The sequence below is a fragment of the Glycine soja genome, chromosome 15 (genome assembly GCF_004193775.1).
Source record: "Glycine soja cultivar W05 chromosome 15, ASM419377v2, whole genome shotgun sequence".
In the NCBI taxonomy this organism is placed as follows: domain Eukaryota; kingdom Viridiplantae; phylum Streptophyta; class Magnoliopsida; order Fabales; family Fabaceae; genus Glycine; species Glycine soja.
In genome coordinates, this window is record NC_041016.1 from 11,353,151 (window position 1) to 11,376,080 (window position 22,930).

Sequence of the window (22,930 nt, forward strand, 5' to 3'; positions counted from 1 at the left end):
TATTTAGAGTCATCTTTTTAGTTTACTTCCATGCATACGTATCAAAATCATACCACATATTCATATTAATGTTGTATCTTACTTATCTTGGTATTGATATTGTCAAAGTTTAATGCTCAATCTTGATGGAAGATGTCTTTTTATTTTCGGAGATAACAAGAAGGAAATTTATGTTTTACTGTCCATAATATCAAACCTTGAATCCATCCTTAACAAAGACTACACAACATAAGACGGAGCAGAAACACTGAACAGAGACCATGCATAAAAGACTGTTTCATCAATCTGAACATAAGATGATCCTTAGTCTGATCAATAGACGATTCACATCAGATCAAGTAGATTTTGACTCACAGACAACACTCATTATGAAAACAGGAAGGAATCCAGTTGATTATAGTATGCCTCCAAAACTGTTTGATATATTTCAGTATTTCACTTGTAACTGAACTCAAGATTTTCAGGCGAATTTAGTTGATTGGCTCAAGATGGTCAGTAACAGAAATCCTGATTGGGATCCGAAGTCCCCGTGAAACCAACTTAAAAGGCACTAAAATGAGCTTGTCTTATAGCCTTAGTCCTCGTAGACCCTAATGCACACAAGCCACTTAAAATGAGGCATGTGATACACATGTAACTTGCGCGGGTTCATACAATTCAACCAATGACGTAGTGACACATTATCTCCACCGAGTCGATAATCAGTCCTATTTTTAAAACTATGGAAACATAGAATAATAATTTGTGTTGAAGTAGGGAACTGATATAACTTATTGTGCAAGTTTAACATATTTGTAGGCATTGAATGTAATATGTACACTGAAAAACTAAAATACAAACTGCTTCTCCTTAGAGTGCAAAGGAGAAAGACATCAAGTTATGGAGTAAGATAATACAACTTATTGTGCAGGTTTAGCATAAAATGGGATCATTTTTATTTTCATTTTATCATAAAATATCTCTCAATTCACTCTGTTTTCATTTTATTTTATATATGCATTAACTTTAATTTCACTTTAACAGTCATACAAGATATTTTATATATATAATACATGTAGTGGCTATGCAAGTTCTATAATAATTTATTGGAGGCGGTTATATCAGTCAAAAGAGATATAATAATCGTAATGCTTCTCACAACCATGTTAAGTCTGATTTGATGGTAGCTATTACTCTTGAAGTATAAATTTGATTCACCATTGGTGAATTTTTGCATTTAATAACATAGTGATATTTTAAAAATAATTTGAAATTCAAATCTTTAGCTTAAATTAATCTATTATTTACTTTCATGCTAAATTCCTAGCCAGTGTACTCTTTTAAACTCAAGACTAGTTTTTCCAGCATTTGAACACAATATCATCTTAATTACTCAAACAACCTATGAATGGCAATAGAGATAGTGTGGGTTTGGAATTCAGAATTCGTGTCAAGGCATAGAATCTAGGTAGTAGTACTCGTGTCTGCGTCGGTTGTACAATAAAAGGGTTGGAAAAGTAAACATGGAGACACTGATAAAAAGATATTCTGTGTCAGGACTAAAACATAATCCAGAGACATATCCAAAAAAATTTATCTCCTGCTCTCTCTTGAAGTCAGCCCCTACATCATACACATGCACAAAATCTTGCTTTTCACTCATTGCCATAAAGCGTCCATCAGATGTGAAACTTATTGAAGAAATAGTGCTGACGTTGCCCCCAAGAGCAAAAACAGATTTTGACAAATTTCGAGCATCCCAAATGCGACATGTTCTATCTCTGTTTCCAGTAGCAAATCTGTGTCCATCAGGATGCCATGCAGACGAACATGAGTAACCAAAATGTCCACCAAAATATTGGATGATCTACACGTACAGACAAACAAGATTTAAATTAGAGTTTACTACTTATTCTTCAAATATTTATTATCTCAAACTCATTTTTAAATGGAAAATTGAAGATAAAGAAATAGCCTTCGACTCAAGGATAAAACAACTAAAGTCTCAATTTTCATCCTACCAATATCAGTCTTTTGTTTAAAGTAAAAACAAAAAGTCTCTCTCAATTTTTGTTTTAGGTGCTACCTTCTGTTGGACCGGCTATGCACATAGCCGCCAGTGAATGCTATGATTAAGACTATGGCAAAATATCATTTAACAGAACATGTATTATCTCACATTACAAGATGCAATACAAACAGGAATTTATAAGACAGATAAACATAAAATACCAATCCTGTTTGAGAATCCACTAGTGTCCCTTCCGGCTTGTCTCCAACAACTACGAGTTGTCGTCCATCTGGGCTTGATGAAGCATGCTGCAGCCATGAATTCAAATTATCATAGTGCTTGTTAAAATACTAAAAGTAAACATTATACTTACCCTCACGGGCCATGGAAATTCAAAATGTGAAAACTGAAATGTCTCTACATCAAAGATTCTGACACTACCCTCTTCATATGAAACCATGAAATGAATAACTTCACTGCCAAATTTATTAATTGTTAGTAAGCAGTCACACAAGGTTCGTGACTCACTTTTGCAACAACTTAAAAAAAATAAAGGAAAGAATAAACAGAGACCTGGTGAGAGTGGGACACTTATAAATCTCAATAGCATTTATCATTCTTGGATCATCTGATCTGAAACAAAAACTGATCCCGGGACGATCCAAGTGCTGCAAGACACACACACACATATATACGTGTTTTTGTTCAGTAACAAGAAAATTTTGCACCATATGATGATTTGGAAAATAAAAAATAAATTAATAAAACTAAGGCTGTCTTCACTTGTTTCCATTTATTTAATCAAGTTGAAAGTGTATACTAAAACATAAATTTAGTGTTTAAAAGCAGAGATGAAATTTACCTTGCAAATCAGTTGTCCTTCATTGCCTCCAACAATCAACAACTTATGGCCTACAGCCATTGCATCAATCCGCCGTGTCTCAGTCAATCCTTCCATGAAGGCTCCAGGATGTTCCTATTAGCAATACACATTATTATCTTTTTTGTTAATTTTTTTGAGGTAATGCTTTCAACAACGAAACACTGCAAAAATTGTTATATATATTACCTCAGACGGAGCAACGTGCCCTTCCAAATCCAAGATTTCAGTGTTCGTGGATGTTAATGCATTCCAGTGACAAATTTGGGTACCTGCAGAGAGATATAAATCATGCTTTGACGTGGACCAAAGCCTACCAGCATAATCCTGCCAATGACAAAAATAGTGTTACAAATAACTTTTACATTCGCACATAATTAAAAGTAAAGAATTACCGCGAGTGCCCAATCTTGTATTGTTGGTATTAAACAATTATTGTATTGATAAAAATTATAAAACTCCCCTCCTTTTACTGTTGATTGACATTCCTGCATATAAATAAGAGGATGATTAAATTAAAAGTAAAACTTCAAATTAAAGATTAACAAGGGTTGGAATCCTCTAAGAAAAAGAAAAACATATTACCTGCTTGGCCTGTTTAATTGATAAGTGTTCTTCAGGCCCATTCAGGAGACTTTCTGACCTATGTTGTCTAAATGTCTCACGACTTCTATAATTCGATGTTTCTGTTTCCCAAGTTATACCTTGGATGTCCTTTCCACTCCTAGCTTCTTTAGCAGTGGTGTTTTCGCTGTCCTATTTTTTCCAGGGACAGAAACACACGTAATTAAGGAAAGATCAAGTTAAATGAATACAATTACAATACAATACAATACAATACTAATGCTATAACAAATAGTAAATAATACCTCTATCAGGAATGAAATAGTTTCATAATCGTTATCCATTTCAGGCTCGTGGTCCTTTGAGAGATTCTCTCCCGATGCTGCTGTTGAAGAAAAAATAGTAAATAATACCGCTATCAGAATATTTAAAATGAAGAGTCATTCATGTATCATTACTCATGGTGGTTTATTTTAAAGGAACCACCATCATTTTTGAGTGGGAAAGATCCTAGAGGAAAAAAGAAAACAAAGGAAGAGAGAACAGAGGGTGCGGTGCTTTTAGATTTTAAAACAAAATTGAACAAAAAGCATGTTAATCAACTCTGATTGTTAACAGAACAAGCAGAAGCAGAAACATCTATGGTGCATAACAAGGACTATTTCATTGACAAAATAAAATACCAACATACATATAGTTAGCAACTCTTATACAGCAACTATAAATATTGTGCATAAGCATGCAGAAACAAGGAATAAAAAAAAAATGTTCATGACTAAGTTCAGAAACCTCAAAATGCAGTAGAGCCAAAGAAAACACTCAAAAGCAGTGCATGTGTCCGCATCACCAATATGTTCCTTAGGTAGCCTATTTATTATTATTGGAGAAGGAAGGGGCATCATTGGCGTGGGAATGAGAGAAAGATGAGACCTTTGAGCATAGTCTAACGGCCTCTGACATTTCTACACAAGACGACGAATTATAGACGAATCACTAATCTTTACAAGAGAACTAGGCCAGCCACCTTCTTATTCACTCTCAACAATGTTTTTCTATTCATAAAATTTAGACTTTGATTAAGATGATGAAACTCAATTCCACTCATTGATTTAGACAATTCTTTTATTCTTAATTTTATCATTAATAATGTAGTTACTATTTTATTTAATTTGATGCATCTATCCTTTTGTCTCATGCCATCTGTGTAAAGCTAAAACTCCATTCATGTCATTCATGATACAGGGAACACAAATTTATATATTCTTTTATCACACATCCTTTGTTGTATTTTTTAATAATATATTTATTTTATCCATTCAAGGTCTTACAGGTATATATTTTTAAATCTTTTTACAACATTCTCTTAATATTTTATAAAAATAAATTAATAAAAGTATATTTATTATTTTAAGTATAAAACATACTTAATATTTTAAAAGAAGTGTATGACTTAAAAGTAAAATATTTTAAGAGAAGAGTAGTTGCATAATTTTTATATCTTTATTTTTTATCTTTTAAAACAGATTTTTTAAGTTAATGGATTTGTTTAAGACAAGAATGGCCAATAATTCTTAAAATGGAATTTTTAAGCTAAATATTTTTTTTTAAAAAAAGAAAAAAGAAAAGGCTCTCTAACTCAAACACTTCTAGAATGACTTATTTAAAATAAATTAACTAATTTGTAAACTGCATAATTTTCTCAGCAACCACATATTTCATGTGCTTGAATATTTTTATTTAAGCTATTTTGATATGCTTAAAAAACTCAATGAAGTCAGTGCAAGTTCTATTTTTTGTTTTATTTTATCTCAAATGATTTTGGGTCATGTTATGGACCGGGAGGAACAAGCTCGAGCATGACCCAAATTCTGTGAGTTTCCGTAAGCCCTGGGAAGAGGTCAAGAGATTGTGTTCCATGTATTTCTCTGCTGATAGACAATTCTCTCCGATTTCTATTGCCAGGATATATTAGGTGTTTGTGAATTCTCTCCGATTTCTGTTTGAATACGGATGGCTCTGTGAAAGGGGCCAACAGTTCATGATTTATGATCATCCTCCTGTTTTGTTTTTTTTATTTCAGCTGTTAATTTCTGATTGTATGAGGGTTTCTACCCCCAGAATTGTTGCTGGTTAGTTTTGGACTCAGGCCCTTTAAATTCCAAAAATAAAATAAAATTGAGAATATGATATTTTCAAGTTTATATTCTGGAAAATCCTTTATGATACCTTAAAACAAACTACCCTTATATTTTTTTTTTCTAGGTACATCACATAGAGATAATATTTCAAATAAATGTATTAATATAATGTAAGAGTAAAAGTATAGTAGAATAGAATGAATTAATATTTTTAATAAAAGAACATTAATATCTACATGTAAAATTATTGGTATTTATATTACTGAATAAAAATATATCACTTAAGAATTAAACATTTTAGATAAAATCACATTGATATTATTTTAATTCTAACTACCCAAAATATTTTGCAATGTACGGGCCACATAGGAGTTGTTACTTAAAAGCAAAAGTAAATAAGATAACACTAGATAAAAGTTATAGTATGCTCCGGCATCACATTGATTCCGATAATTTTTAACATGACACTTTATTAACTCTTTTTGTAACTTGAAAGTAGGGTATTAATTTGTCCGGTACAAATTAGTTATAATCCTGAAGCATAAAATAATCTCTGGTGTATGATGGTGTGATCAAGGAGAACTGAGGATGAAGATGTTTGCAGAATAAAGAACGCGATCTTGGGCAGCGGTTCGATGGTTGTTGGTGTGCTTGCAGAAATATCTGAGTTGTTTAAGCAAGCAACAACCCAGCACTTGAGCGAGCAACAAGAACAACCAATTAATGGTCCTTTTGATCTTAGTGCACGCAAGGAGTGGCTCCACGCCATTTTGGAAACACTGGATGCATCCAATAGTATGCATGCTAGCTGTCTTTTATCTCCTCAAGATACTATTGGGTGCTGCCAATACGTGATTGATCTGTGACTTGGAGATGGGATTAACCTATGAAGCACCGATATCTCAATCTTTTTTCGTGTTGGGTGTCCGACACGTGTCCGTGTCAGTGTCCGACACCGACACAACACTCATACTACGTTTTATATTTTCATGTTGGTGTCCGTGCTTCATGGTGATTAACACATTAACATTGAAACACCCACTGCCCAAATATTTTCATGCGCATAACATAAATGAAACTGACTATCCCCTTAAATCTCATAGTGTGTTGGGAATAACTAATTGCATGCACAAGAGATACATAAACTTTCTCCATTCCAAGACTCAACGCAATATCTCAAACCCCTTTAATTGTATCACGTGTCCAAAATCAGGTAACTAAACTCCAAACTTCCAATACATATTGATATGCTTGAGCACATATAGGTGGAGTTTTTACCTATTTTCTCTGCATGTACCATATAACTGCAGTTGCTCAGGTTTACTATTTTTGAAAAAAACATAATCATGTTTTCACGTTTTTTATGATCAACATTCGGCTTCTCAGGTTTCAATCAAATATATTAAATTTGTAAATCAAGCAATTCAACATAAATGATTAATAAGTTAAAATTGATTTTTTGGATAATATCTGAATAATTTCGATCATTTGTAAAAATAATTTTTTATAAGAGGATTTTAATATTTAATTAAAAAATCATTTCTTTCTCCTATCACAATTTAATATTACTTTTATCTTTTTCACTCCATATTGATTTTTCATCTCCCAACAAAAGTTGTCATTAAAGAGAAGAGAGAAAAAAGAGATTTTTTTTAAAAAAAAATTACATATTAAATTATTATAATGTCCTTTAAAAATTATTTTAAATAACAAATATTAATTTTTGTCTTAAACATTTTGCTGTTTATGGCTGATGCACATTAAGCCCCTCTCCCACACATATGTATGTATTGTATATTTTTAAAATTTGGATCCAATGCTTCCAATTCAGAATCATTTGGGTTGTCTACAAATGACAAGACGCGTCCTATCCTTTCTCGATTCGTTTTTTCTTTAAGCATCAAACTAATTGCCATCAATTCAACTTGGATTACATGAAGATACGACTTTTCTGGTAGCTGACTTTCGAGCATAGAGAACACAAAGCTTATAAATTATAATGGCTGGAAAGTTTGAGAATACTAGAAAAGTCACACCCCAAAATCCAAATGACCTTTTTTGGGTATCATTTTTATGAAAAAAAATCTGTGATTTTAAGCTGAGAATATTCACTTGCAGGGTGCAGCATGGTGGAAAATTGGCCTGAAAGCGCTTCATCGAGTTATTCACCTAATTTTAACCCTCTCTCTCTCTCTCTCTAATTTCTCTATTGTATTTCTTCTAGTTGATATGCTTTTGTTCGTTCTACCAGGACTTCTTGAACTTGCATGCCAATTAGGAAGGAATCATAGAACTATATAGTAATTCAAAATTTTGCATTCCACCAAACTTCCCTCCATTAATTTGAGGTGGGTACTGTACGTGTAATGCTTTACTTAAGTTTTTGTTAGTATATATCAACTATCTTGTCAATCCAACTTTCTAATAAGAATGGATCATAAATAGAAAGAGAAAGAGAGAAAAAGTTTTGGTATATATAACTTTCCACAAAACCTTGTCATTAACTCGCAAAAATTTCAAACCCATATCTTCGTCCTTCTAAGTTCCAGCTTGTCACGAGAACTTAACTTTTTGCCATTGCTTTTTCTCCATACTCCTAAGTACTAACAAGTTTACAGCTTTCGTATATAACCTAAATTCAAATAATACCTCTCTTGATTCTCTCTCGTTTTTTTAATGTGCATACATGTCTTGAATTATTGATTGATTCCCTGTGTACGTGCCTGGATGGTGCAGTACTGCGGCTAAATTATTATCCACCCATTCAGCGCATCATAGTCATTTTCTTAATTTGTTTTCATTTAAAAAATTGAAAACAACTCCACTCCAATTAATGTTTGAATACTTTTTTATTTTGAATTTTGAAAAATTATGCTCTAAATTAAAATCAAAATAATAAAGAAAGTAAAGCCTATTACTATCATGTTTAATGTTTTAAAATGTGAACCGCATGTGATGTAGCCTCAACGTCTTAGTTGCGGCGGCACGTTAGGTCATGGTTGTGCACATCAAATTAATCGTTATGTTAATTTATCATGAGATAAATATATTTTTTTTGAAAGGAGATAAATATATTTTATTATTGCTCAACAATAATGAATAAATCATCGAACACTTGTGGGTTTTCAATTCAAGCCAAAGAGTCCGCCAAAGATAAGCATTTATGGCCAACTGATGCCGAGCAACAGAATCTCTCTGACAGAAAATTGATATATAAGTCTGTTATTTGAACCAGCATCAATTATTCACGGCGCCCTAACCATTACTCTTACAACTATGTACTAAACTTTATAAGAAAATTACAAATAATTATTATTTTTTTGATAAAATCTATCACTTTTCATGGAAATTTCTTATTTTTTATTTTTATTTTACAAGGATGGGTGGAACATCAACTAACTATCCTAAACTAGAGGGTATCAATTAGGTTGGTCCGACACATTTAAGCTAATAGACTATGGGATGAGTAAAATGGCAGTCAACCCAAATCAAGCTAAGTAGTCGAATTATTGATTTTGATTGGTTCTTTCAAATGGCTTGTTGAATATTTATCGGGTGTAAAATTCAGTTGTATTTTGTTAGTGAGAATTTGGATTTGATTTTTACATAATTCATGCTTAAGAAGGAACAAATAATTTTTAAGTGTGACGTAATTTTAAACTGATAATTAATCTCATGATACCCCAAAGAATCAAAACTTATCAAAATATCTTAAAGTTTCATCAAAGAAATCAAATTTCTTAATTATGGTCATTACAAAAAAAATATTATTTAGTTTGCCTTTATTTTTTAAAGTATTAGCGTATATATAAAAAAATTATTTAAAAAAATTATTCAACTAATTTGTACATAAATTTACTTGAAAATTAAATATTAATTAATACTTGAAATAAATAAGTATTTAAGAAAAAAAATTATAATAGTTATTTATGATATTAATTTTCGAACTTCTGAGTCAGGAACCCATTGCAAGCATGCATGCCCCCATGAGGTGGAACCAAATCGAGCAAAAACATATTATTCTAGTTTTATTGGCTCAACTCACATTTTATCGGCTATTTAATTTGCGCAGCTTTTTTACATTTTCTAACATAAACTATACAATAATAAAGATAAACGAATTAATGTAAAAACTATATATCTTCATCTTAAATTAAGTTCCCTTTTCTCCTTTATACCAGTTAGTTAACCATATTCTTTATAGTAGTCTATCTACCTTTGTGTCATGTAGAAAACTAGCGGTAAAACTATTTTGCCCGTGCCTAGGCTCTTTCTCTTTGCTTGGTTGTGTATTGTGAGAAGCGTGAGCATTAAAGTGTACTAAAGTTATTGAAGCTTGGGAAGTATAGTGAATTAATGATTAGGACTTAGGAGAATGGCTTCAACTAGAATTACAACTTTATTGGTAGAGCATATATATGTATCTTGGCATAGACAGCAACATCTCGCACTATCCATCTTTAGCTATCAATAAGAAATGATTTATGCACTAAGCTATTTTCGTCCCAGGAAACACATATCATCATTGAATGGCTCCATCTTTTTATGTAAGCTTGTAGCTAGGGAGAAGACTGATGATAGTAAAAGCCATCGTACATAAAGCTAAATGGTACTGCTCAAAAAATAATGTCACAACTTTTTCCACAACTCGTGCATTCATTGTTTTTAAGTTATGGGCCAATTATAAGATTCTTTCATGGTATATACAAAGTTTTTATCAACTTTCTTTAAATTCTTAACCTTCTCTCATATCTTTAGTCAGTCCCCAGCCATCCCTAATCAAATAACTAAAGGATCAAATTCCAAACATACATATTCCTTCACATACCTAACCTGATCTTCTTTATGAGTTTGAAAGGGAATTAGATTCAGCTGCCTCTAAAATGTGTCATGCACCATAAGTAGATTCACAAATTAAGTGAAAACCCTAATGTTGCATGACCAAATTAAAGCATTGCTTTTTCTACGTGAATATTTAATCCTGTCAAACAAACTAAAGAATACAGAGACGAGATGACATGAGAAAAGATTGAAACAGCAAATGTCTGAACATCCAACAAATCTCTAGTTAATTACAAAGAATATCCCATAAAAAATAATAATTAAATTAACAAAATCAGAAACCTCCATAATAAGCTACAAGGGCAATAGTCATTTTAAAAGTTAACCTCCAAAAAGGTTTCATATGAACTCAAATCTAGCCGAGGTAGTTTTCTCCACATTAACCCTCTAAAACAGAAATCAAAACCCCTCAGACGCAACACCAATCGAGTTAGAGAGCATTACAAACCATACCAAGCTGCAGTGAATACAGAGACAATAATAAAACCAATTAATAGTAATTAGTAATATTATCATTTATCAATTTCCCCAACCCAATAAATATAAACATGACCAAAATTCGTCAAATATTAATTAATCTCCCATGGTTCAATTCAATCCTTCTCCTCCTTCCTCACCTGAGTTGGCACAATAATGTCCTGAAGAAGCCCATTGTCCCTCAACAAAGCCTCATGCCCAAAACCATGACGGTTCGCGTGATCCTGAACAAATCCACCAAACGACGTCGTGTTCATGTAGTTACTAGTACTACTGGAGCTAACAACATTCAAAGGAGGGGTGGTGGAGTTATTATACATCAAAGCCGAAGATTGTGCTTGCTGGTGGTGCTGATGTGGCAGCATAAAGTGTGAGGGACCAAACGAACCGGCGTATCCGAAGCTGCTGGGTTCGGACACAAAGCCGAAGCTAGCCCGTGCCGAAGCAGGGCACGGGTGCCTGTGCTGCCCTTCGTAGGTTGTAACAACGATGGAAGGGTCGTCGGAGGAACGCTCCACGCGCTTCTTAACGCCGCAACCCGCGCTGGTGCAACGGTAGTAGCTCCTACACGGTGGCGTGGCACGACCGTTTGCGTGTCCCGCAAGAAAAAAATAATAATTTAGAAAATGAAGAATTAGTGGGAAAACTCTATTGCTATTTTGTCAACTAGACCGTTCACTAGCTACAAGGGAAGAGGGAGCCATGGATAGAGATAGAAAGAAAAAGACAAAGAATTAAGAATGAATAATATTGAAAAAGATAAATATTCAAATTCTTCTTTGATAACAAATTATGTATAATAAGTTAGCTTTATTCTTAAATTTAGGTGAAATCATTTTATTATTAAGTTATAATATTTAAAGAACAATTTAATAATAAATATATTTTAAAAAAATAATTTGATACAAAATTATAAAATTTATAGATAATTTGATATTAAATTATCTATTAGACAAAATTATTATATTTTTATAAAGAATTAAATTTAAAATTTTCTTTTATCAATAATCAAATTGTGAATCTTTCATACTTTCCTCAACATTTAGTTATTTGGCTTATTGTAAAATGAAAAAAATGAAATGACAGTGATATGCAACCTGGGATAAGGGCTGTTCTTCACAGCTTTTTGGCCGTACTTGCGCCACTTATAACCATCGTCTAGGTGATCAACCTCGCTCTTTGTCATGAACGCAAATCTCGGTTCTCTTTGCTTCTTTTGGTTCTTCTTCTTCGGTTTCAGCCTGTTAGATTACAAAATTTGTTCATAATTAAACAGTAGTCAACACCTCCCTCTCAAATAACGGTATTATTGTCAATAATAAGAAATGGGAAAAAAAAAAAAAACAAAAACAGAGTCGACACTAACAACGATAAAAGCAGCGGGAGCCACATTTTAACTTCACTGATCAGAGAACAGAAACTGCCTCATGAATTTCCCGAAGCTGACGTATATCTCTCACTTTCCTTTTTACTTTGTCATATATTAAGGCAATGAATAGCATAGAGAAAATTAAATAAAAGAAAATTTTCAATTGGAGAAAAGAAATACCGATAATTATAATCTACTAAACTGTATATTCACACATCTTTTTCGTATTTTCATCTACTTTCACATAATTTTTATATTAAAAAAATTATTATATAAAAATAATTTATTATATTTTCACAATTTCAATGAACTCTCTTTTTTATGCTCTTGTTATTATCTCCTACACCTAAAACTGCTTCTTTTTTTATTATTTATCAAAATTGAAGTTTCATTCTAATAATTTTCGTAAAACTTTAATCTTGAATGAAGAAGCAGGTAATGAATTGCATCTAAGTTTTTTGAAAGAAAAAAAAAACAACAAAACTGTATACTTGTCATTTTCCTTACTCAACACTTACTGTTTCTTAGTCTTGTCTTGATCTTGGTCATCTCCTCTGCCTCCATTACCACCTTCTTCCTCTGCTTCTGCTTCTTCTTGGTCATTCCCAGGTTTCAAACTCTGTTCGGCGTTGTTATTGACCGTAGCCTCATTCGACGACGACGAAATCGACGACAAATTAGGCGACGCAGCCGGCGTGTTCAACACCTCGGAGGAGTCTGGGACGTTGGAGCTCGCCGGAGACGGCGCAGGGCGGTATCCGCCGCCGGGAAGGCAATCGAATAACGGCGCGTTGTAGTCCTGCACGCCGAGCAGGTCAATGAAGGAAGAAGAAGACGAAGGCATCATCATGACGTCGAAGATGGTGGGTGGTACTTGGAAAGGGAAAGTCATCATCAAGTTGTTGTTGTTGGGAATCTCATCGGAAAATGGCATGGTGGTGGATGATGAGTTGTTGGGGTGCGCTACTTCCTCTTCTCTTTTCTCCTCCGCCATTGGTTGGGCTATATATCAACAACGCAAAGCGTGGCACATATTCTTCGCTATTTTTTTTTCCCTTTATATTTATGTTTTGAGATCTTGCTTTTGTGCTCCGAACTCAGAAGGTAGTGTGCCTCTAAATTCTACCACTTGTTATTACAAAAGATATAAAAATAGACAGAAAGGAAGAGAGAGAGAAGGATAGTTTGGGGATTAGGAGCTTACCCTCTCTATAGATTCAAATGTTAGTTTTCTTAACTGAGTGTTATCATAACTAGTAGTATTAATTTTTTTATTGAAAATTTAAATTTATTGATGTTTTCTTGATTGAATAATTAATAATATTAATTAAAGACATTAAATGTTTCTTTAAAAAGCACTAAAATTCAAAAAATAGTTAAATGATTTTTATTTATAAATGGAACTAGTTCGATTGGTCAATCTAATCGAAAACCGGTCTATTAATTTGTCTATTGACTCTAAAAACTTATTTCATTTTAAAATTGGTCAAAACTAATTATGAATCAATATTCCTAAAAATATTTTTTAATTTTAAAATTTCATATAAAATGTTATAAAAAATAAAAATACATATTTAATAAAGATTAAATTTAGAGCATAAAAAATTAATATAGTATTATTGGTAGCAATTTTTTATTACATGTATATGGATATATTATGTAAAAGCATTAAATACATTTATTAAATATTTTAAACTATTTTTAAAATTAAATATTAAATGTTTTTATATAATTAATGTTTTTAATAAATACTTTAATTTTATGGTGTATTAATTACTTACAATAAATTATTTCTTATATAACTATTAATATTTGCTCTGAGTAATTATTATTATCTATGACCCATTATAATTGTTACATAAAAATAAAAAAAATACCATTTTAATTTTTTTTTTCTAATTATATCTCTTATGATATGAACTATAACAAAAAATAATTAATGATGATAAGCTTATTAAGGAAAAAAGTTGTCTAAGAATAATTATCATTTTAATTTTTGAATGTAACATAAATTATGTTTTTTCACTTATCTCTCTTATATATTAATGATGAATTAAAAAATCTAAAAATAAATTATGATGATGTAAGATTAATTTTATAAAAAAAATGTCATCTATTTATTATTATTTTTTAAAAACAATAATGATAATTATTTTGGAAAATAGGAAGTACCAGATTGAAATATTAATTTTTTATAGTTGTGATACTAAGTTTTATCCCATTTTTAACAAGATTAGTCCCTTTGTTCTTAAAGGTAAATTTCGTTTTAAAAAATGTCATGGAAACTTCTGCTACAAGTCTAAGATGAAAGACACAAAAAAAGGGATAATAAAAATGTATTTGGCGACTAAATTTTGTTCCTTTTATTTGAAGCCTCAGGAAATAAATATTATCTGACTTAATAAAACTAGGGTGGTTGTTGTGTGAAAAGAAATGAGGTTTGATTGGGTTGGGAATTTGGACAATAGAGTATGAGGGAGGGGAGTGGGGGGTTTCCAATTTCCGCCTTGGGTTGACGGGCACCTGTCAGTTACGAAGCGTACGAAGAATGGCAGCATGATGTTGATGGCATTTACCACAAAAGAGGGCCCAGTGCTGGTTGACGCGGATATTTGACTGGTAACCGGCTTAGCGTGTGAAGGTAGCATTCTCGGGAGTGTACACGTGGGCTACTCGTGGGATACTTTTGGGTGTGTTTCATAAGGTATTTATTTCTGGATAAATAAATTGTGTATTTTTTTTATCAAAAAAAAATTATTAGTTTATTAATTTTTATTAGGGGAGAAATTTGAATCATAATATTTTTTTTTCAATCACCATATCAATCTTATAATTTTTTTTATATTTGCATAAGAGTACTAGAATAATTTTCTCTTTTTTTTATATTTGCATAAGAGTACTAGAATAATTTTCTCTTCTCCAATGAGGTGGTGTTTCCTTCTTCTGCTCCAATAAGCTCCTCCGGCGTTGTGGGATGGATACTGCAAAGGGACTCAAATTAGTGATCTTCGCAATGCAGGAAACAAGAGCAATTAACGAGAGAATGATTAGTGAATGTTAATAAGCGATTACCCACTAATGAGGTACGGATAGTGGCTATGGGTTAGTTTATTTAAATTTATTCGTTAAAATAAACACTTATTTTAATATAATAAATAGCTGTCTATTTTTTAAAATTTGTTTGTCTAAACTGTTTCTTCTTAAAAAAATAATTTTCTACTTATTTTAAAAAGTAAATCATATATGCTTCTTAAAAAAATGCTTATATAAAAATTTACTACAAGAAAAATGGTTATTTTTTATCGAATTTTGCCCACGGCAAAATTTCAATCAAAAAAGTATTTGTTACCTACGGAACTCATAGATTTGATTCCGTTAGAAATTTAAATTAACTCACTACAAATTGAATGAGTCCTAGTGCTCATTCAGTTTGCCTTCATGCTCTCCTCACTTCATTCGAATCTTTGGTCTCTCACCACTCTACTTTCACTCTCATCTCACCTATATTTTGTATTAAATATTTAAATGAACATTTTGGTATATTAATAAAAGAATGTGGTTCTTACTTCAAGCTAATCCTTTTTTAAGTTCTTATTTTTTTTAAAATATTAGTTACTTTTTTAGTTTAATTAACATTTAAAATTTAACATTTGACGATTAAAATCAACTTTGGGAATTAAGATATTATATTTTGAAATATAGAGAAACTCAAACATAGAAAATTAGAAAATATGGAGACCAATTTGATGAAATAGGGGGGAGAAGTTTACAATTAAACCCTCTATTTGCTAATAAAACCTTTTAAGGTCTAATTAAAAGGGCTATTGTTCTTCAAGCATTCATTTCAAATGTGGTACAACGTCATACGAAAAGTGATTCAGCTCTGCATATACTAAACGAGGCATAGAATTAATTCTAAATTCACCGTAACAAAATCCAATTACTCTAATTTATAACAGAGACAATCATTTTAGATTGACAATATTTTCGAGGTTAATCTCAAATCTTACCCTATTTGAAACATGATAAATGAAGACAGCTGATTGTATGCAAGGAAATATTCTGAATTGTCATGATTTAGGGTGAGACTGTAGGGACTCAAAATTCAAATATTGAGGTTTTCTCCGTTCATACTATAGGTTTATTTGATACAGTACTCTCATGTATATAAATTGAGTGTGTGATTAATTGATGTAAAATTATTTTAACTTAATATTTAATTTATAGTTTGAATTTAAATGTATGATTATATTAAATACTTTAATATTTATTTTATTATTTATAATCATCCTATCCGACTTAAATTTTCTTACCTCTCATAAGAAAGATATTTATAAATCTCGACAAAAAAAATGTGAGTATTACGTGAAAGTTAGAGGAAAAAAATATATTAACTAATAGGTAAAGATATCTATAAATCTCGACAAAAAAAATGTGAGTATTACGTGAAAGTTAGAGGAAAAAATATATTAACTAATAGGTTTCATTATCAATGGTCAAGATTAAATCATATAAGTCCCGTAATTTTTCTTTAAAAAAAAGTCACAGATTTTTTAAGTGATATGTGTCTTTTTTAAAAAAATCTACTTTTTATACGTATGCCATTTTACTAATAAGTTTGAAATCGATATAATATTATTTGGCACTATCTTTATATATATATATATATATATATATATATATATATATATATATATATATATATATATATATATATATATATATATATATATATATATATATATATATATATACTAAATTTTAAATAATTGAAAATTTCATAAATATATAATTTAATAGTATTTTTTCATGTTTTATGTTTAAATAAGGATTTTTGAGTATTTAAATATTTTTCTTGTAAATATACTCATTTAAATAATTCAAACGATTAGGTAGACACAAATCTAGCACATCATTTTTAGACATAACCAATAAAAATTTTACAACTAATAAAATAAATAAAAAATCTGAACTTCAAACTTAAAAATTTTGTATATCAATTTTTACTGTGACAGTTAAACTAAAAAAAATCATACTTTAATAATTTTTATTGAATAACTGTATCTCAAAGTCTATCGGTTCAATGTTCTTATCATATAGATTAATCCTACAACATTTTATATTAATCTAAAATTGTTTGAAGCTTTATATATATATATATATATATATATATATATATATATATATATATATATATAAATTAATGTAATTTATAATTTTAAATTATATAAAAACTATTATTTAATTTTTTTTCATGACCATAGTATTAGTATTAGTATGAAATTGTCTCCGTCAAAAGCGTAACTAACTATTATTTAATTATATGCTTATAATTATTAAATTTTGATACAAACAATCAATGTAAATATATAGTTGTTTTTCTTCAATTATTAGATCGATAAAAAAACATATTTTATACAAATATATTGATAATATAATAAGTTATTTTTTGATAAATTTTTCAATAAATACTTATAAAAAAGAAACAAGAAGATAAAATGAATTAAACTAAAATAAAACAAACTTTTTAACAAGTTAAATGGGAAAAATTTTAAAAATTAATTTGTATAAATTAATTTTAACTGAATAAACCTAATCATTTTTTTCTTCTTAACCTATAACTATAACTATTTATTGAGAATTTTTTTTCAAATAAGGTCATAATTGACATAACTTATAGGTGATTCAATCCATCCTCATTTATGTGTATGTGGAAATATTCTAAATTTTTTTATGTTGGAGTAAATGAAACAATCCCTGATTATGAAGTTTTTGGAACAAATCTTTATTAAAAGCTAAAAACCATGCATTGTGTGGCCAAAAAGTAGCCCATATGTGTGTGTAAGAAAGAGAGATAATATCCATTGACGCCAGATCAATCATAAATCTAGTAGAAGTACTTGATAGATTGTTAGCTTTGCTCAGTTTGCCTTTTTGAATTGATAATTAAAAATAATTTGGAAATGAACTTTCTTCACTTCAGTGCAGATTATGGTGACATAACACCCTTGCTTAGTGACAATAAGTTAAAATTGCTCTATCTCCTGATGGGAGTTGAATTCTGGGGTTTGGATCTCTCCATTTTCGTTTCTTTTCATTTTTTTATTAAGCTTTTGAGATAATAAATGTTATCTTTGATAAAGTGTGTATTAATATTTCCATTTTATTTATTATCTGAAAAGGTTGAGAAATGGAATAAATGATGAGAAAAGAAAATGGAGAAGATACATTTCCCTCCATAGTGAAAAGAAAGAAGAGTGTTGGCTTGAAAAAAGAAATTAGGCCAGAAGAGAAAGGAAATAAACAAACTAACAAGGTAAGGGCTCATGCAGGGTGATATGAAAGGGGATTAAGAAAATCACACTCATGACCTGAACCATTTTCTAATTTTTGTTTTTATTTGTTTAGTTGGAGTGTTATAAATCATAAGACTAATTTGTATTAACAATTCAAATTTTTGTGCCCGCGCGTCTTTTTTCATTTATTTAGAAATTAGTTTAAGTCTTTAGAAGATACTTCTAGAATCAATTGACCCTCCCTCTCTTTTCTTTCTCTACACACACATAGATATAGAGTGGGGATTAAGTTATTTTAGCAATAATTCTTTAAATATATTTCCTCCCGTCCTATGTATAAAAAATAAATATCTAATTTATTAAGATCAATAAAAACAGTCAAATTAGTTAATTTTAATTTATATATTATCATGAATTTAAATTTTATTTTAAAAATACTCACAAAATTAATCAGTTTAGTAGGTGGTTATATATAATGAGACTATTCATAATCCAAGAAGTAATTTTTTAACCATTGAAAATAAATTATATTGTTAATAGATCAATAAATACATCATCTTTCATGAAAAATTAGTGATATATCATCAATCAATAGACTTTTACTAAATCAAGAGTATAAAAGAAAACTAGCAACTAATACATTTGAAAGTAGTCATATAATTTATTATACTTGAAAAAATACTGTTGTTTGCTTCTTATATAAAAGATTGAAGATATTATTAAGTTTCAATGATTCAATTATTAAATATTTTGTTATTATCTGAAATACATATTAAATTTTGATAAATTGAAAAATCATAGTTAGGAAATATTATAGTTAATAATTACTTACATTTTAAAAAGGTATGCTATAAAATATATTAAATTAATTTAATTAAGCATATCAACTACTTTTAAAATCTTGTAAAAAAATTTAGATTTGGCTGTTCAATAAGAATTTTTAATTTATAATACTTGAATTATCAAAGTTCAACACTTCCTTCAATTTCGGATATAAGCAACAAAAAAATATTTTGTTGATCTCAAATATAAATAAATTTAAACTAATTTTATGTTATTTAATGACATCATTATTAAACTGCTCTTTATTTAATTGAAGTTTTATTTTCAATGATTCTCTTCTATTCTTGATATAAAATTTTAAGAAATGAAAAAGAACAAAAAAATTATTTTTAAATGAAATCAATACAATTGAATGATATTAACTAAATATTGAAATTAGCATAATTAATTTTTTTTTATTATTATTTGAGACCAAATGAAGTATATACACAAGAGAAGAATCCTAACAACACTCTTTGTAAAACACTCATTCCATTATTGACTATTGAGTGAATTTTATCCAAAAACATAAATTTTAGTGAGTCTTATTTTTAAATTAACATTCGATCATCTCTCTTTAAAATAATTTTGCTACTAAAAAAGAAGTTAATTATCAATCTTTTGGAGCATTAGTGTTGAAATTTTGTGGATATAAAAAACATCATTGAGAGAATAGACCCCACCATATATGATCTTCTATGGCTATGTTGGAGAGAGAAATATTGGTTTGAACTAATATGACCTAAATAGTTTTGCAGTTGAACCACTATTTATTCCATTTTTTTAATGCAATTTTTAATGAAAATACAAAAAAATGACACACCCAAAAATCAAATTCATGACCTGGAAATTGTTGAATGGATCAATTAACTACCAAATCACCATGATTAATTAGTAAATTTATCACATAAATAATATATATTTTATATTTTGTTATTTATACTAGTTTGTGCTATTAAACTACTAACTCAATGATTTAACCAATGACTCATCAACCTAGTAACTTGATCTAATTGACAACTAATCTAGTTTTCAAACCACTACATTGAATACTCACACTTATAATATATTCACAATTCTCTCTTCCTATTTTTGTTTGTCCCCAAAATATTAGAAGAATTTGAAGAGGAGAAAATATAATTTTTACTTTTAAATTGTATCCACTAAATTATCCACAAATCTTATATTACATATAATCTTCTCTCATGTTTATAAAAATATAATAGTATATTACCCAATTTTTGCCTCCCTTTACAAACTAAAAAAATAAAAATCCTATCATATACTACCTTCCTTTTAAACCAAACCAAATCTTTCGACTTTAATGCAAATATATGTTTTATTAATACTAATATCAGAACAAAGTTTTAAGATGTATATAAATGTGTGTGTGTGTCAATAATACATTATTTTGACGCGTTGAGTTGATTGTTTTCTGAAAAATTTGTTATTACAAATATATTTTATTAAAATTGATGTATTTAATTTGAAGCAATAAAAGTTCACCACTGGGTCGATTTAGCATACAAAATTATGCAATGAAGTTATGTATTTGGCTCCTACGTGTCAAATCAACGGCTGTTTTGTCTTAAACGAGAGGAATTGAAAGCACATGTACTTTACGCGGTTTTGGTATATTCTCTGATTATTGCTTCTAAGCCACGCTCTTGCAATTTTGTACCCCAAAAAAGGAAAAGCTTAAATCTAGAACTGTATATATATGATCTCCCATGCACACTCCAACCACAGCGTTGCTATGTGTTCTTCCTTTACTTTCCTTCGCCAGTGCCTTCCTGTTCTCTCTCTTTACTTATTTTGTGGTTTGTTTAATTGTTTTTATCTTATTTTCCTTCCAGCTACCATTCCTTGCATTTTTATTCATTCCGTTCCATCAATGCTCTTTCAACATCACCACTATTTTAATTGCACGACGGTGATTCTCTTTGTTTCTTTTAAATTGTGAATCGTGTGAATATATATATATATATATATATATATATATATATATATATTATATGTTGTGACTTGTTGGGATAATATGAGACAATGAAGCGATTATTTAGCATGTCTTTCATCTATTCCTATGTTTTTCCCTTTATATATATAGAAAAAAATCTTTATTAATGTAGCAATTCTTATTTTTTTTTCCTGTGTTTAATTAGATCAGTTTATAATAATTAACAAATTTAAATATACATATAACTGAAAGCAAAGATCAACTTATATAAAATTATTATATGTTTTGAGTTTGAGTCTTAGATATTAAATTATATTAAGTACTCAAAGGAAGGTCTTTTAACCCATAATAATTCTATTAGGCTCTCAGAGTATGATTTGTTTCTTGTGAAAAATATCTATTTTTTAAAAAAATAAGTAAATATAAGCATAACTTATTTTATAAGCATTCACCATTTGTATTTAAAGTCCTTCTAGATTGATGGATTGATTTCTTAACAGCTATAACTTGAGTGAATTGAAGATTTTAATGTATATTGAGACTTAATTTCTTAGAGTTTAACTTTTTTTTTACAATGTTATTGGTATAAAATATTTATCAATTTTATTAATGATTAATTTTTATCGAAGAACTTAATTAATAATTTTTAATGATATTTTTTCTTTTCAATCACATTTTTTTTACTCATAAAACTCAAATTTGAGATCATATTTAAGAAAATCGAGTTCAATATCACTCATACCAGTAATTTGTTGGGGGAGTTTAATTTTAATATATGATTAGCTTAAAAACTTTTACACTATATCAATTAGAAATAACAATAAATATGACTTTTAAAATAATACTATTATGAATATCAGTAATTTCAATTAGATAAGAAATTATGATTGAGTTTTTTTTAGAAGCAACAATTTATGATTCAATAATAATATAAAAACTTTTATACTATCATTACTTTTTAATTAAGTTTTTTCTTGAAAAATATAATTTAAAGAACTTCCATTTAGGATCTAGTTTTTTTTTTAACTATATATAGAGGGAAAACATGCGGGTGCGAATTTTTTAGAATAGAATAGATTATGCAAGGTTTCTCTTTTCAAAGGTGAGATCCAATTTTTTTTTATAAAAATAGTAATAAAATTATGAAAGCATAAATTATATGAGCGAAAGTTTTTTGCAAAAGAGTACATTAAAGTTTTTTGCACATGCTGTTCACGTGCGAGGCGTAGGCCAGTGTCGCGGGCTCTTAGCTGGAGGAGAAGGAAAGCGGCAACGGGTCTCGGCGGCGCTGTCGGTGGTTGTCACCTCATTCTCTCTCTCTGACTTGTTGTGTTGTGTCTATGTGGTGCTGCAGTGGGTTAACCACATGGGAACGAACAACCGACATAAAATCCTAAGGTCGTGTTTGGTGGTTTGAACTTAAACAACCGAGATGTCGCCGTCTCGAGGAACGTGATGATTCCACACTCTGCAAAACTGCATGCAGATTGATAAGTATAATTCACATACACCTTAATCAACAGTCAAACCTTGTGAATATATATATTTGTTCTTCTTCAGTCAATCACGCAAAACACATTTTTTTAACCATGATT

The 22,930-nt window shown here is 29.6% G+C and overlaps 2 protein-coding genes across 5 annotated transcripts; both read right to left on the bottom strand.

Annotated features, from left to right (window-relative positions):
- Positions 1-1,304: 1,304 nt before the first annotated feature.
- On the bottom strand, positions 1,305-4,498 carry LOC114387671 (uncharacterized WD repeat-containing protein C2A9.03-like). 4 transcript variants are annotated; one of them, XM_028347878.1, is made up of 10 exons: positions 4,224-4,498; positions 3,740-3,816; positions 3,456-3,626; positions 3,266-3,358; positions 3,060-3,197; positions 2,853-2,966; positions 2,564-2,658; positions 2,364-2,466; positions 2,212-2,298; positions 1,305-1,846 (listed from the first exon to the last, which is right to left on the bottom strand). In XM_028347878.1, the coding sequence occupies exons 2-10, from the start codon at positions 3,776-3,778 to the stop codon at positions 1,430-1,432; spliced, it is 1,257 nt and encodes a 418-aa protein (XP_028203679.1). In that variant the 5' UTR covers positions 3,779-3,816; positions 4,224-4,498; the 3' UTR covers positions 1,305-1,429. The 4 variants fall into 4 exon arrangements, with proteins under 4 accessions (XP_028203679.1, XP_028203678.1, XP_028203680.1 ...); XM_028347877.1 differs by having other exon boundaries at positions 3,740-3,819; XM_028347879.1 differs by lacking the exon at positions 4,224-4,498 and adding an exon at positions 4,126-4,209 and having other exon boundaries at positions 3,740-3,819.
- Positions 4,499-10,591: 6,093 nt separating this feature from the next.
- Positions 10,592-13,428, bottom strand: LOC114387201 (probable WRKY transcription factor 48). The gene is made up of 4 exons (XM_028347343.1): positions 12,779-13,428; positions 11,989-12,132; positions 11,032-11,455; positions 10,592-10,871 (listed from the first exon to the last, which is right to left on the bottom strand). Exons 1-4 carry the CDS (start codon positions 13,252-13,254, stop codon positions 10,845-10,847), a joined length of 1,071 nt encoding a protein of 356 aa, XP_028203144.1. The 5' UTR covers positions 13,255-13,428; the 3' UTR covers positions 10,592-10,844.
- Between the last annotated feature and the right edge of the window lie 9,502 nt (positions 13,429-22,930).

Bases quoted from the DNA above. Each gene is read 5' to 3' on its own strand.
- LOC114387671 (XM_028347878.1), bottom strand. From the start codon at position 3,778: ATGGATAACGATTATGAAACTATTTCATTCCTGATAGAG. The intron at 3,198-3,265 runs GTAATTCTTTAC...TGTCATTGGCAG, and splicing joins TACAAGATTGGGCACTCGCG to GATTATGCTGGTAGGCTTTG. The intron at 2,299-2,363 runs GTAAGTATAATG...TCATGGCTGCAG, and splicing joins AATTTCCATGGCCCGTGAGG to CATGCTTCATCAAGCCCAGA.
- LOC114387201 (XM_028347343.1), bottom strand. From the start codon at position 13,254: ATGGCGGAGGAGAAAAGAGAAGAGGAAGTAGCGCACCCCAACAACTCA. The intron at 12,133-12,778 runs GTAAGTGTTGAG...GTAATCTAACAG, and splicing joins CAAGACAAGACTAAGAAACA to GCTGAAACCGAAGAAGAAGA. The intron at 11,456-11,988 runs GTTGCATATCAC...GCCACCGTGTAG, and splicing joins AAGAACAGCCCTTATCCCAG to GAGCTACTACCGTTGCACCA.